This window comes from Sminthopsis crassicaudata, chromosome 4, assembly GCF_048593235.1.
Source record: "Sminthopsis crassicaudata isolate SCR6 chromosome 4, ASM4859323v1, whole genome shotgun sequence".
NCBI lineage: Eukaryota > Metazoa > Chordata > Mammalia > Dasyuromorphia > Dasyuridae > Sminthopsis > Sminthopsis crassicaudata.
Window position 1 is genome coordinate 451,678,518 of NC_133620.1, and position 14,645 is coordinate 451,693,162.

A 14,645-nucleotide genomic window follows, 5' to 3' on the forward strand; every position below is an offset into this window, starting at 1 on the left:
CCTTCCTTCCTAGCCCAAGTCTTACCTTTGTTGTCCCAAGAAAACAATGAGTCTCCCCAATCCATAAGTTTTTCTAATGGAATCACTGACTTCCCTTGACCATAGAAAACACAGGACTTCCAAGGAGGATGCTTTTGGATTTGAGGGGTGTTTTTGTGTTTTTATGTTTTCAATAGTACATCTAAGCTGGTAGCCAAATAGGGAGCTGTGCTTCCTCCCCCACAACTGGGGGATGCTAGGCCATGTGGAAAGTCTCTACAGTTAATAAGGATGGACTGCACCTATTCAGTCAGTCAGAAACTTGTCATTGTTAGGCCGAAGGGAACCTCTATCTGGGCAGAAGTCTGATCGAAGCAGGCGGGAAAAGTAGGTGAGGATCATCAGGTCCAGCAGCAACAGGATGGTGAGCAGAAAGGCTCCCAATGTCCTCTGCCCCAGGTACTGAATGAAAAAGCTGGTGAGGTAGGCCTGGGGAGCCAGGCGGAAGAGGAAGTACATCACCAGGTTGATGTACTTGTTGATCTCGTAGAAAACATGGTTCTGATTGTTGCTGAGCTTCATCAACATTCTTATGGTGAGGAAGATGTTGCTGACCTCCACAAAGAGGGTCATGACACCCCCTGCCACAAAGCTGCCCTGAAAGATTCCGGAGGCAAAGGCAAAGATGGCCTAGGAGAGAAGAAAGGTCAGTAGAGGACCATCCAGGGAAGAGAGGGATACCTCAGTGATGAGCCCCTTTCTTCCCAAGGAGTCAATGCAGCAGGAGACCTGAGATCTTGGGTTTTTAATAATATCTATGCTTTGGTTATCACATGTCTGGCTTCTCTGCAGTCCCATGTATTCTACAAGAACCCTTGCAGCTTCAGGAAGGCCAGGGGAAGCTTGGTCTTGCTTCTAGTGCTGCAATCCCTCTTCACCCACACTAGCCACCTGTGTTCTCTCCAGGGCACAGAAAGCTGGTAGACCCGGTCAGACAGCCACAGTGGGCTAGGCTAAAGGGTGGGGATACAAAGACAGGACTCTCCTGAGGGCCCAGCCCAGATCCTTGTCATGGGATTTCAGGTCTCCCCCTCCCACAGAGCTCTGGGACTTTGAGGGGCAGCTAGGTGGTACAGTGGATTCTGGAGGACTTCAAGTCTGCTCTCAGACACTCAACATTTCCTAGCTGTGTCACCCTGAGCAAGTCACTTAATCCTAGTTGCCTCGGGAAAAAAAAGGAAAAGCAGGACTGAATTCAGTGTCTGGCAGTATTGCACATGGAGGCTCCTGTTCTTTACCATTTTTAAGGGGATTGTCAAAGGTTTCTGCCTCAACTAGAGAGGGGAATTCCTTCTCACATCCAGAATTAGCAAATGTGTCCAATTAGGAGACCTTATTGGAGGAGTGAAAAGAAGCTCCGCCCTAGTGGCCGAACTGCTCAGACTATGCCAGGGGTATTGTAGCCCCTATCCCTGCCCGACCAATTCTCCCAGAGCACGTTAGAACACTGGGGGGAAAGGCTTCTGGGACAGTCTGTTCCTGCTAGGCCAGTATCCGGGAGGGGGACCAGAGCTGACCCAAGCCTGCTGACTCTGATAAGGGCTGCCTCGGCCTTCCTGGCCGCTTCCTCCCAGGGCCTCTGCCTCACCAAGACGTGGTGCACCAGATATTCCCACGACGCCCGAGCCTGGCCGCTCAACACGATGTCCAACGTGTCATGGATAAAATAGCCTGCAGAAGGGGGCAAGCAGAGAGGCCATGTGACCGGCCCTGGGGTCTCGGGCCCCCCGCGCCCCGCCCCCCGCGGGCTCCCCAGCCAGCACCTACCGGTGGAGAAGCAGACGAGCCAATAGCCGGAAAGGGACGAGGCGGTCTCGAGCTCCACCAGCATCTCCGGGGTCTGCCAGACGCTGTGGGCCAAGGGGGAGGGGGAGATCCCTCATCACCCCACTGGCCCCGGAGGGCCTGGCTCTCAGAGGAGGGGGGGGGTGTTCCGAGAAGCCGGCCCTCCCGATTGGCCGCTGGGAGAGGAGGGGCGGGGTCGGGCGCTAGGCGGGGCCTGGCGGGCGTCCAGGTGCCTCCGGTTTCCCAGGTGAGAGTTCCCCCTCGCCTCTGGGTCCTTTCCCACCCTCGGCCCCCGCCCTGCTCCCGCTTGGCCCGGGTTCCAAAAAGGGAATCAGGTGAGAGTGCCGGGCTCACCCCGCCCCTCGTGAGTCCCGGAGGAGCCGCGGCCCCGGCCGGGGTGGGCCCCCTCCCCACTCACCAGAGCAGAGCCCAGAGTCCGGACACGATGGAGTGGGCGAAGGAGACGAGCAGGTTGTGCCAGCGCCAGGTGCGCACGGGGTCGCCTCGCACGTTGGTGGGCAGGGGCAGCCGGGCCAGCAGCAGCAGGGCGGCCCGGAAGGTCAGCGTGGTGCCCAGCAGCAGCAGCGCGGGGGGCACGGTCTGGAGCATGGGGTCGCTCTCGGGCGCCTCGGCCGGCGCCGCTCCGGATGCGCCGCAGCTGTCGGGGCGACCTCTCGGGCCGTCAGAGGCCGGCCCCTCGGTCCCGCTGCCTCCCTCCCGGCCGGCCCCTCCCCCACGGCGCCTCTGCCCCCGCCCCCTCCGGTCCCCGCCAGCCCCCGCCCCCTCCGGCCCTCCGCCCGCCTGCTCACCGCCTCCTCCCAGCGCGGGGGCAACCCCCGGTCCTCGGCCCCGAAGGGAGCCTCGCCCGCCCGGCCCAGTCCCCGGCACTCTCGCAGATCAACTTTTCCAAGTTGCCCAGAGGTCCGCGGCGGGGAAGGGGCGCCCGCCCCCCGCCCCGTCCAGGAGAGCTCACCTGCCCAGCTCCCGGGATCGGGAGCCGCGATCTCCGGCCGGGGCTGGCTACCGGTGCGTGGGCACGGAGCGTCCGGGAGCCGGAGCTGCTGGCGCCTGGAGTGGGCAGGTTGTGAACGGGCGCAGGGGACACCCAGGGATTCTTTCCGGCTTCCCTCCGCCCTCTCCCCTTGCCCCCTCCCCCAGCCTCATTAACCCGGAGCGTCCCCGGGCGAGTTCCCTCCTGCCCGGCTTCCCCCGCCTACTGCCCGACGCCATGCCCCGGGGGAGGGGAGAGGCCGGCCGCTCCGGCCCCGCGCCCCGGCCCGAGGGGCGGCCGCCCCACGCTCCCAGCCCGCAGCCCTCTCCCACCCTTGGAGTGACCTTCGCTTTCCCGGCCCAGCCCGGCTCCGTCCCGCCCCGTCGGACCCCATGGCTGGCCCAGGTCCCCGCCGCCTCCGGTTCGCTGTCCCTCTTTGGGCGCCCCGCCCCCTCCCTCCCCCTGGCCCGCACGTGTCCTGGGACCCAGATGTCCGGAGCAGCTGCCGACCTGGGCCGCTAGGTGTCAGTGTGGCTGCACAGTGGAGCCCTCAGCCCCCCACGTCCAGCCCCAGCCGGGCGACGGGAAGGAAGAGGTGCTTCCTCTTCGGCTGCTTGTTAAGGGGATGGAGAGTGAATGCCTGCCGGGTGCCGGGCATCTGACAGATCCGCCCCATTGGGGTGGCCGGGGGCTCGCTCTCGGGGTGTCTCCCTTCTGGGGGCTCCCCGGCAGCCCACTCCGTCTTAAAGGCGGCCGCCTGCATTTCCCACTAAAGTCGTGCTTTAGGATTTTGCAAAGCAGAGCAAGGGGCTAAGGTCCTGGCTTTATCCCCATAGTACAGATGCGGACACCGAGACTCAGGAACTTGGGCCAGGTGGGCTGGGATTCAAACCTGAGCTGCTTGGTTCAAAGTCCAACGTTCTTGGTCTGAAGCCCAGGCAGCCTGAGCCTGGGGAGGGGCATGAGTCAAAGAGCCCGCCTGGGCCTCCGGCTCTAACTCTGTGGTCCTGAAAAGCTCCATCTGTGCCCCAGCAGCCTGGGGTGGCCAGAGGCGGACCCTGTGGAGTCCAGTCACCCCGAGGCCAGAGGGGCAGTGGCTGAGGGTCCTGAGGGGCAGTGGCTGAGGGTCCCGTCGCCCCCAGGCCAGAGGGGCAGTGGCTGAGGGTCCCGTCGCCCCCAGGCCAGAGGGGCAGTGGTGGCCCTGGCTCTTTTTAAGTCTCTGCTCGACCTTGAATGCCTCGGCCCCAGCAGTAAACTACCCCCCCTGCTCTTTCCCCCTCCCCAACCCCAGAAGTGTTTACTCTTCCCCTCCGAGAGCTGCTCCTCAGCTTACACATTAACCCAGCCTGGCTCCCCAGGCCCAGAACTAGCCTAAATAAGAGCAGACAGCTTCGGGCCTCAATCCCCACCCCATGCTTGGCTGTGCTGGCCCCCGACCCCGCACCTAAGAAACTGCCCCAGCTGGGGCCGGCCACCCCTCCCCCTCAGGGTTTCCAGGCAGAGACAGTTTCAAGGGCACCACATCTCTCATGGGGTGAAACCTCAAAGGTTTCAGGGGCCCCATTGCCTCCTTCCCCTGGTACTTTTCATCGTCAAAGTCCTCCTTGTATCTCATGAGGCAGCTGGGTGGTGCAGAGGATAGAGACAAGAACTGGAACAGGAAGACCCAAGTTCAAATCTAGTCTTAAGAAGCTGGGCGAGTCACTTAACATCTGAGCCTCAGTTCTTGCCCCTGCTTCAGAGGACTGCTGTAAGATTAACAAGGCAAAGTTGAACCTGCGTTTCCTGGCACTGAGGCTGGAGGGGGTGAGAGGCAGGAACAGGGATCCTGGGCGGTAGGAGAGAAAGTGGGGTCCCGAGCCAGTGTCCCTTCTTCCAGCTTCCGGGTTGCCTACATTTGTCTCCCACCCACTCAGAAGCCAGAGAAGCCCAGGCCTCAGCTAATTATCCTCATCCCCATCATTATGAGGTATTTATGGCCCCGCCAAGAGCCTGGAATTAGACCCACTTCCTGTTTGGGGCAGGAGAGCAGGATTCTGCCCGGGGCCCGGGGCCCTGAACGTGACCGTGAGCTGGCCCTCACTAGGGCCCTCCAAGGCTTGCTGGGAACATCTGACCCACTCCTGCCCTAGCGGGCTCAAGTGACTTTTCTTCTCAAGGGCTCATACAAATGAAGCCACGGCAGCTTCACTTAACTTGACCGTTTTGCAATCAGGAACTTTAATGAGTGAGAAGGGAAATTCTTATTACCTTCAGACACACACAGAGCTCATCCCCTTGAGCTGCAACTTCCTGTCAAACTGCAGAAAAAGACTTTATTTACACTTCTGCAATGTTCCCCCTGCTCCTCTCCAGACACTGACCTCCTGGCTTCAAGTTCCAACTAAAATCCTGCCTTCTCCAGGAAACCTTCCCTAACCCTCTTAATTCCGCCCCCCCCCCCCCCTGCTTCCTTATTGCCTGTTTTTCCTGGATACATTTATTTGTGCCTCACTCTATTTTCTGGAGTTAAATCCTTTGAGTGTTTTCAGGTTTCCTTTGTTCTGGACACGGGGCACAAAGCCCAGTCCTTTCTTCAATCCTCCTTTTCTCTGCATTTCTGAAACACGGCACTTTCATCTCCCGTGTCTCCCACTGCCTTTCTCCTTACCCCTTACAAGGAGGTACCCCAAGCTTCTCCCCTTGGCCCTCTCCTCTCATTTGCTGCCATCGTCTCAGGAATAACCTCCAATGTGTAGTGGAAAGAACTCCCTTGTCCTGACTTGACATTTAGCTGTGGACCTTGGCGAGTCATTTAACCCCTTAAAGCTTCACGGTTTTTTCCTCAGTACACGAGGAGGTGGCATTTAATTAGACTGGCAGATGGCATCTTCCAACTCAAAAATACTGACTTTATGATGTGAAAATCTTTTTTGACCAGTAGGTGGTGCAATGGGTAGAGTGCTACCCGAGAATCAGGAACACCCGAGTTCAAATGCTGCTCCAGGAGCCTTCCCAGGTCCCTTTACCTCTTAGCCTCAGTTTTCTCATCTGTAAAATGCAGATATTATTAGCACAAATTTTTTTGATTTTGTATTTTTTATTACAGCTTTTTATTTTCAAAACATGCATGGATAATTTTCCAACATTCACCCTTGCAAAACCTTGTGTTCCAAATTTTTCCCTCCCTTACCTCCGGCCCCTTCCCTAGATGGCAAGTAATCCAATATATGTTTAAAATGTAGCACAAACTTGTGAGGATCAGGGATAGTAACATGTAAAGTGTTTTGCAAATATTAAATATTATTACTAATCTCCAAAACTAGCCTTTCCCTTGAGCTGAAGTTCCAATTTTTTTCAACTATTTGCTGGTTATCTCCATCCACAAACTTAACATGTCCAAACCTGAATTCACCAACACTCCTTAAACCTGTTCTCTATCTTCCCAGTTATCCTGGACCAAAGGCTTTGAGATTTTTGGACTGGTTAAATTTCCTTTTCCTCACTCCACTCATCCAAATAATTGCCAAATCCTGGTGAATTCTAAGTCCCCAATTTGTCCAGCATCCCTCTCTGTCTCTCCCGCTCCTCCTACCACCTGCCTGTTCATTCCCCCATTATTACTATACCTCTGTTTGGACATCCTGCCTTCAGGAGTATCCCAGGTTCCTTTCCTCTCCTTTTTTAATAGTCTAGCTGATGACTCCCTCATTCAAACAAAATTGCCCAAAGTTACCGGATCTGGTAACTTTTGTTATTCAGCTGTATAGGTCTTTTCGTGATATCCACTATTCCCAGTCTTTCTAAGGTCACGTTCATCATTTCCATGACACTTTCTGTCCATCTCATCCTCTGCTGCCCCTTTTTCTTTTTGCCTTCAAGCTTTCCGAACATCAGGGTCTTTTCCAGTGAATCCCATTTCTCATTATGCTGCCAAAGTATTTAAGCTTTAACATGAGTATTTTACCTTCCAGTGAATAGTCAGGGTAATTTCTTTTAAGTATTGGCTGATTTGAGCTTCTTGCTGTCTGGATCACTCTCAAAAGTCTTGTCTAGCACAATTTGAAAGTGTTGATCCTGTAACACTCAGCTTTCTTTATGATCCAGCTCTCCCACCCAATTGCTACTGGAAAAACCATTGCTTTGACCACATGGACCATTTTTAGCAAGGCCATGTCTCTGCTTTTTAGTCTGCTGTCCAGACTTTCCTTCCAAGGAATAAATGCCTTTTATTTTTCTGGCTCCAAATGCGATCTGTTGTGATCTTTGACCCATAAATAGAAAATTTGACATTACTTCCCTTTTTTCTTCCTCCTGCCAGGAAGTGATAAGACCAAAATGGTACTTTTTTGATCAGAAGTTCCAAGCAGGTTTTACATTCTCCTTCACCCTCATCAAAAGGTTTCTTAATTCTTCACTTTCTGCCATCAGGGTTATCGTCTACATCGAAGATTGTTGATATTTCTCCTGGCAACCTTAATTCCAGCTTTTGATTCATCCAGCCTGGCATTTTGAATGAAGTATTCTGAATATAAGTTAAATAAGGTGACTGTATACAGCCTTGTTGTTCTCCTTTTCTAATCTTAACCCAATCAGTTTTTCTTCTTTCAGTTCTAGCTGTGGCTTCTTGGCCCATGTACAGGTTCCTCAGGAGACTAGTAAGATGATCAGGTACTCACATCTCTTTGAGGACTTGACACGTTGGCTGAGTTCCCAAAGCATGGGATTGCCAAAATCTATTGGCTTTTCCTCAATTCTCATCCTTCTTGACCTCTCTGCAGCCGTTCACATCATCCATCTCTGTCTCTATATCTATCTATCTATCTCTGTTTCTTTCCTCCACCTCTCATTCTCTGTTTGTCTCTCTATCTTTCTCACTTTTCTGGCTTCTTTCAAGTCCCTGTTAAATTTATACCTCCCATAGGAAGCCTTTCCCAGGCCTTCTTAATTAATGGTAGTCCTTCTCCACGGTCCCCACTTGTAGCTTTTTTGTATGCAGCTGCTGCACTATGTGATTGTCCTCCCTTTGTATTCCCAGTGCTTAGCACAGTTCCGTACACAGCAGGTGCTTAATAAATGCCTATTGACTAGGAGCATTTTCTCCCCTCCATCCCTCACATCTCTAACTATATTATAGTGGTACTGATACTTTGTTCTGATCATGTCACTCTCTACCTTCAGTGGATCTTCTTGCATAAACAGTAAGAGTTATGATCCTGGCATTCAAGGCCTGCCACATTCTAGCACAACCTCCTTTTATCTCAGACTGTTCCCATTCCCCAAGTGGAAACAGCAGAGCAACTTGGTGTGAAGAAGAGTCCTGGGCTTCAGTTGGAAAGTGAATTCAAATCTGGCCTCCAATTAACTGTGTGGTCCTGGGCAAGCCCCTTAATCCTGTTTGCCTCCGTTTCCTCATCACTAAAATAAGCTGCAGAAGGAAATGACAGACCACTCCAATGTCTTTGCCAAGAAAACCCCAAATGGGATCACTGATAAACGGCTGAACACCAGCAGTGTACCAGACACTGTGTTAAACTTAGCTTTACAAAAAAAAATTTTTTTTGACAATCACAACAACCCTTTGAAGTACTAGGGGCTGTAATTATTCCCATTTTAGAGTTAAGGAAAGAGAAGCAAACAGAAGTGATCCACAATCATAGCTATCTGGATTTGAACTCGGGTCCTCCTGACTCCAGGCCCATCACTGCACCCACTGCACCAGCCAGTTGGCTTTCTCCCTTGGAGTTACCCTGGATGCAGTCCTTATCTTTGTCTTCTCCACTGGTGGATACAAAATCTCTAACTCAGTCTGTCTAAAATAGCCTCCTTCCCTCTCCTAAAGCTATCCCTTTCTGAACTGTTTCCTTCTAGGTCTTCTAGTCTCCCAGGAGTGTAATCAATGGATGAACTAAACATGATTTAAGTGCTTACTGAGTGCACAGCACTGTGATAAGTGAGGGTCCCCACCCTCAAAAGCTCACTTTCTAAAAGCAGATAAAGCCATCTGATACAGAAGGGGGCCAAGGGAAGGCCCAGGAATTCTTATGGGGTAGCCTTAAGGCACTGTTATAAATCTCCTTTCTTGGCCCTTCCATAGAAAAAGCCATTATTTGTTTCTGAACCTTTTATCTCATTATCTTCCATTATTATCTAAGACTCCTCCCCCTCTCTTACCTAGCGTACCTAATCAGGTGGATAAGCTGGTTGTCTTCCTCCTAGGACGTGACCTTTTCTCCACCTTCATGCGGAACCGCACCCAGCTCTGGCCCTAATAAACTCTCTGACAACTGCAAATACCTGCTCTTGGTCTCCCTGGCTCCCGTGTCTACTCTAACCCCACCTTCAGTCAGTCAACAGGCTTTGGGCCCCATGCTAAGTGCTGTGGATGCAAAAAAGAGGGGCAAAAGACAGTCCCAGCTTCTCCTAGCCATGAACAAGCAAATTATTCAATCATTTTTCAGCCATTTCTGGCTTTTCAAAACCCCATTTGGGGTTTTCTTAGCAAAGATTCTATGGTATGTTAATTTTATTATTTACTTTTTTTTAACTTTCAAAACATAAACATGGATAAATTTTTAACACTGACCCTTGCAAAACCTTGTGTCCCAAATTTTCCCCCACCCCCTCTCCGCTATTTACTTCTCTAGCTCATTTGACAGATGAGGAAACTGAGGTAAATGGAAAGTGATTTGCACAGGATCACACAGCCAATGAATTTAAGAAGATGAGCCTTCCCTTCTCTGGAGTTCTATTCATTACACCATCTTGCTGCTCCAAGCAATATAATATTGGGTTAATTTGGAGATAGTCAATGAAACAGTTAAAAGTGATTTTCCTAAGCACAGATCGGACCATGTTATTCCTTAACTAAATATACTCTAGTGGTTCCCTGTGGCCTCTGGGATCAAATACAAACTCCTCTGTTTGGTATTTAAAGCCCTTTGAAATTTGACCCCGATCTACCTTTCTATTCCTCCTCCTACATTAAGAAACTGCACAAGCCAGCCAGACCAGTCATTTGGCTGTTTCTCCGAGAGGCGCTCCATCTTTGGGGGGCTTTGCCGTTGCTCTGATTGTTCTGAGACATGCCTGGGGACGACTTCTCACCATCTGGCTCCTTGGGATTCCTTATTCTGTCAAGACCTTCAGACAGCCCTTTCTAGGGGAAGCCTTTCCTGATCACTTCAGCTGATTGTGTCCTCCCTTCCTGATTGTCTTGTAAAATGATAGCTAACTGCCCTTTCCAATGATTAATCCAATGATTAAAAACATTTATTAAGCACCTACTATGATCCAGGCACTGTGCTGAATCCTTTACAATAGTTAATTCAGTGATTAAAAATATTAATGATCCCGGCACTCTGCAGAGCCCTTTACAATAATTCAGTAAATCAGTAGCAACATAGAGGTAATTAAATCCTCGGAGCTGATGAGGTCACCCAGTGAAGAATGGTAGAGGAGAGGAAGCTCTGTAGGACTCCTGAGGTCAGAGGGCCTGATCTGGGGGACAGTCCCACAACAGACTTTGATCCTCACAACAACCAAGAGGCGAGCAAGTTAAGTGACAGGCCAGGATGGTGCAACCGGAAGTGTCCCAGGCCGAATTTGAACTCAAGGCTCCGTTCATTCTTTTATATTTCTTGTATGACATATTTGTAAAGCAGCTAGGTGGCACATTGAACACAACATGAAGTATCCATGAAGCAGGTGGCCCATTAGAAAGAGCACTGCAGACTCATCTCCCTGAGTTCAAATCTGGGCCCAGACACTTACCAGTATGTGACCTGGGCAAGTCACTTTATCCTGCTTACCTCCATTTCTTCACCTGTAAAATGAGCCGGCAATGGCCGATCACTCTAGTATCTTTGCCAAGAAAACCCCAAAAGACATGATTGAAAAATAACTGAATCTTTGTAAAGTGCTCAGGGAAGTGTCTGGAACATAATAGGTCTTAATAAATGTTTTCTCCCTCTCTCTACACAGTCCTTACAATCCTATAGACTTATCATCTCCCTCAGTAAACTAGAAACTCCTTGAAGGTCGAGTTTGTTTCCATCTGTCTCACAAAGTGCATGGTATATTCACAAACGTCTGGCCACTGACTGAACTCATGCTGTATTCGTCTCTCCTTTCTATCCAAGGAAGGTGTTTCCATGGCTTCTCCAATCCCCATTGGATGATAAACTTCTTAAGAGCAGGCTCTATGTATATTCATCTCTATCCTCCCAAGACCTAGCCCAGTGCCTTCCAAGGCAGGGGTGCCATATTTATGGAATGGATCAATGAATTCTGGGAACAGCTTCATTCTTCTGCCTATGGAGACAAAGAAAAGTTCCTTTAAAAAGTTGTTACAGTATCCTTTAGATTGAAGTCCAGAAGGTCTTAGTGATTTCAGCTGAATCATTCATGACCTTGGGACTTCCCTACTTCCTCCTTGGGCAAATATGAAACTCCAACACTCCTCCTTGTCCAGGTATTGCCCCACCTACTCTTTGCCCTTTCCTTGAGTATAATGTCAATGCTTGTATGGGTTTATTTATATTTTGGTTCAGTGTTTACAGTTCAGTTGTCTAGATGAACTATGTGTCTGTCTCACTGGCTGCTGCGGGAGCATGGGTCACTCCCTGTGTCCCATACCCAATCAGGTGAGCCCTATACAGAGATTTAAAAACAAAAGAACTTCTAGACAGGAACAGAATGGCTTTGCATGCAGTTTCACTCAACCCAAGAAACATTATTTGCTGTATACTAAGACACTGTCAGATACTGGGAATGAAAAGATTCTCCCTACTCTTACAAGGGGCACCATGGATAGAGCACCAGGTCTGGAGCTGGGAGGACCTGAATTCAAATCCATCCTCAGAAACTTACTGACTCTGGGACTACGGACAAGTCAATTAACTCTGTTTGCCTCAGTTCCTTCATCTGTGGAATGAATCGACAAAGGAAATGGCAAATCATTCCATCATCTTTGATGACTCGATTAATCAGTTAAACATAATTACATCCCATCCCCTTGTAAGGAACTGTGGTTGAGGGCATGGGGCGCAATATGTACAGAGGAAATTAAATATATGATATTTGCCAAGTATTTGGGGGAGGGCACAAGGCTCATGTGAAAGGCATTTTGTCAACAGAACAAGGAAAAGGAGAGAAGAAAATCCGTCTCTCTGGAGTACAGAGCGTTGCATAACTGGCAAACTGTGAATGTGTTTTATTGAAAACCTTTTATAAGAGATGGGGCCTTGGGGATATATTTGGAAATCAAAGAAATTTATAACAAAGTACATCAATATCATTAAAATCAAATAGAACTGGGTTTCAGAGGGTGCCCTAGAAGGACAGGATGGAGAAAGGGGAGGGATAGGATGACATGAATGGGTATGAAAGAGCTGGGGATGGAGACTGAGGAAAGAAGCTTCGGATAATGCAGCCTAAAACTCCATCCCAGGGATTCCAAAAAGGGCCGTAAGGCTGTAGGTTGGAATGACCTTTGGTATGTTATATTGACTTGATCATTAAGGAAGGAAAGAGATTCAGAGATTAGCCTCGAGCAGATCCCTCGTCCTGGCCACCTCGTCCCACATATGACAGGCAGAATATTATCGGTTGTGCACCATGAGCTCCCACTTGTCATTCAGATGCCTCCTATGCCTCAGTCTCAATTAATCAATAAACATGTTTTAAGCAACTATGTTCCAAGCACAGTTCTAAGAACAAGATACAAAAAAAGGCAAAAGACAGTTCCTACCCCAAGGAGCTTACAATCTAATAGGGCAGGCAACGTGCAAACATATATCTAGAATGAGCTATGGAGAATATAAATGGGAAGTTGGCAATGGAGGGTTTCCAATAAAAGGGATTTTAGTTGGGAATTAAAGGGAGCCAGGGAGATCAGTTGTTGGAACAAGGGAGGGAGGGAGTTCCAAGATCTGGGGGACAGCCAAAGAGACTGCCCAGAGCTGAGAAATATGGGGAACAAGTCAGGAGGCCAGGGTCACAGGATGGAAGAATGCTCATTGAGGACTGCAGTGTAAGAAAACTGGGAAGGAAGCAGGGGCCAGGTGGAGAAGGCTTAGAAGGCCAAGCAGGATTTTGTACTTGCTCCTGGAGATGAGGTGATCCGACGGGAGCTTTGGGAAAATCACTGGTGACCGAGAGGAAGATGGATTGGAATGGGAAGAGGCTTGAGCTAGGCAGAGCCACTAGCGGGCTCTTTGTTACAGCGGCCCAGGAGTGAGATGATGAGCCCTGGACAGGGGTGGTGCCGTGTTAGGGGAGGGAAGGGGGCAAATTCTAGAGATGGCACAAAACAGAAATCGGGTCTTGGCAACATATGGGGGTCGGCAAGATTGAGGAGCTCTGGGGACTCGGGGCCTGTAACCCCTCTCCTCATGTAATTGGGATCTCATTGTGTCCGGTCTCCAACAGATGACTGCCTTGACCATCCCCGCTCATACTATTTTCCATCTCTTAGCTTCCTGTTCTTTCCCTACTGCCCACAAACATGTCCGCGTCTTTCCCATCCTCAGAAAACCCTCCTTCAATCCTTTTAACTCCACAACGGTAAAAGGCCAACGGCGGTAACTGAGGGCACTTTTCTCTCTCTCTCTAACCTTTTACCGTCCCGCTTCTGACTTTTTCATTCCTCTCTGCAAAGTTACCATCTTGTCAAACATACGCCAAGTCCACGGGTCTTTTGTCAGGATTCCTTCTCTTGGATCTCACTGCGGCCTTTGACACAGCTTTTCATCATTCTCACATCTACGTATCTAGTCCCAAGATCTCCGCGGCCCTCCAGTCTCCACATTTCAGATATCTCTGACTGGACGTCCAGTAGACTGTTTCTTTCCCCCGAGGCTGGGGTTAAGTGCCTTGCCTTAAGTGTCTGAGATCGGATTTGATCTCGGGTCCTCCTGAATCCAGGGCTGGTGCTCTGTCCACTGCGCCCCCTAGCTGCCCCCTCCAGGAGACATTTTAAACTTCACTTACCCAGAACATTAGCCACCTTTCCCCCTAAATCCTCCTTTCTCCTACCTTCCCCATTACTATGGAGGTTAACCATTATCTCTCACTGTTCTAGCCCCCATCCTATATGGCACCAAGCCTGTCAATTGATTTCCCCTTCTCATTTCTCAAATACTCCCCCTTCTTTCCTCTGCTACCACTTTAGTGCTGCCCTGAATCACTTGACGTCCTGATTATGGCAATATCCTGCTGCTTCCCCCCCTACACCCCCCCATTCAGCCACTAAAGTGAGTTTTCCAAGGCACAGCTCTGGGCAGGTCACCCCCTACTTACTCTCGTGTCTCCCTGTTTCCTCCAGATACAAAATGCTCTCTGGCAGCCCCTTCCCCGCCAGCCCAGCCTTCTTACAGCTTCATTCCCCTCCGCCCGCTCTTGTGGGACCTTCTTGCTGGGCCGCGCTCCCTGCTCATCTCCTGGCTTCCCTAGCTTCCTTCAGGACCCGGGAGGAAGGAACCAGGAAACCCCAGGCCCGTTTCTACAGCCGCGGTGCCTAAGAGGGAAGAACTGGCAGGTGTGGATCTAACGGGAAGCGGGTGGGACTAAGGGAAGGGGCCGCGCAGTGCGCAGCCGCCGCACTCCTCGGGCCGGGGGGAGGGGGTCCCGGAGGCTCTGGGAGCTGAAGGTGGGACAAAGAAACCCCGGACGTTTATCTATTTGGCCGGCATTTATTAACTGCCTCCGGTGTGCTAAAGACGGAGGATCCAAGCAGGGGTTAAAAAGCCCATTTCAAGCGCGCTTTCTAAGAGTCCGCCACCGGCTGAACAAATGAGCGGCCGCGGACTCGAGGGAGAGCTCTGACTTACGGGGCGACTGGCCGAGAAGC

General features: G+C 50.7%; 2 protein-coding genes across 7 annotated transcripts in view; one reads left to right on the forward strand and one right to left on the reverse strand.

Moving 5' to 3' along the window:
* Nucleotides 1-132: 132 nt before the first annotated feature.
* Nucleotides 133-3,278, reverse strand: TLCD1 (TLC domain containing 1). Of its 3 annotated transcripts, XM_074263728.1 has the most exons (6): nt 3,160-3,278; nt 2,798-2,892; nt 2,243-2,482; nt 1,807-1,889; nt 1,628-1,710; nt 133-669 (listed from the first exon to the last, which is right to left on the reverse strand). In XM_074263728.1, the coding sequence occupies exons 3-6, from the start codon at nt 2,431-2,433 to the stop codon at nt 286-288; spliced, it is 741 nt and encodes a 246-aa protein (XP_074119829.1). In that variant the 5' UTR covers nt 2,434-2,482; nt 2,798-2,892; nt 3,160-3,278; the 3' UTR covers nt 133-285. The 3 variants fall into 3 exon arrangements, with proteins under 3 accessions (XP_074119829.1, XP_074119830.1, XP_074119831.1); XM_074263729.1 differs by lacking the exon at nt 3,160-3,278 and having other exon boundaries at nt 2,798-2,939; XM_074263730.1 differs by lacking the exons at nt 2,798-2,892; nt 3,160-3,278 and having other exon boundaries at nt 2,243-2,553.
* Nucleotides 2,062-14,645, forward strand: part of NEK8 (NIMA related kinase 8) — a 21,657-nt gene continuing 9,073 nt past the window's right edge. Inside the window, exon 1 of one of the 4 annotated variants that reach the window (XM_074263713.1) lies at nt 2,062-2,311. The gene's annotated coding sequence lies outside the window, so the exon portion shown is untranslated. Of the gene's footprint in view, nt 2,312-14,253; nt 14,334-14,383; nt 14,445-14,645 lie in introns of those variants that run through there. The other 3 variants (XM_074263719.1, XM_074263718.1, XM_074263714.1) reach the window with 3 other exon arrangements.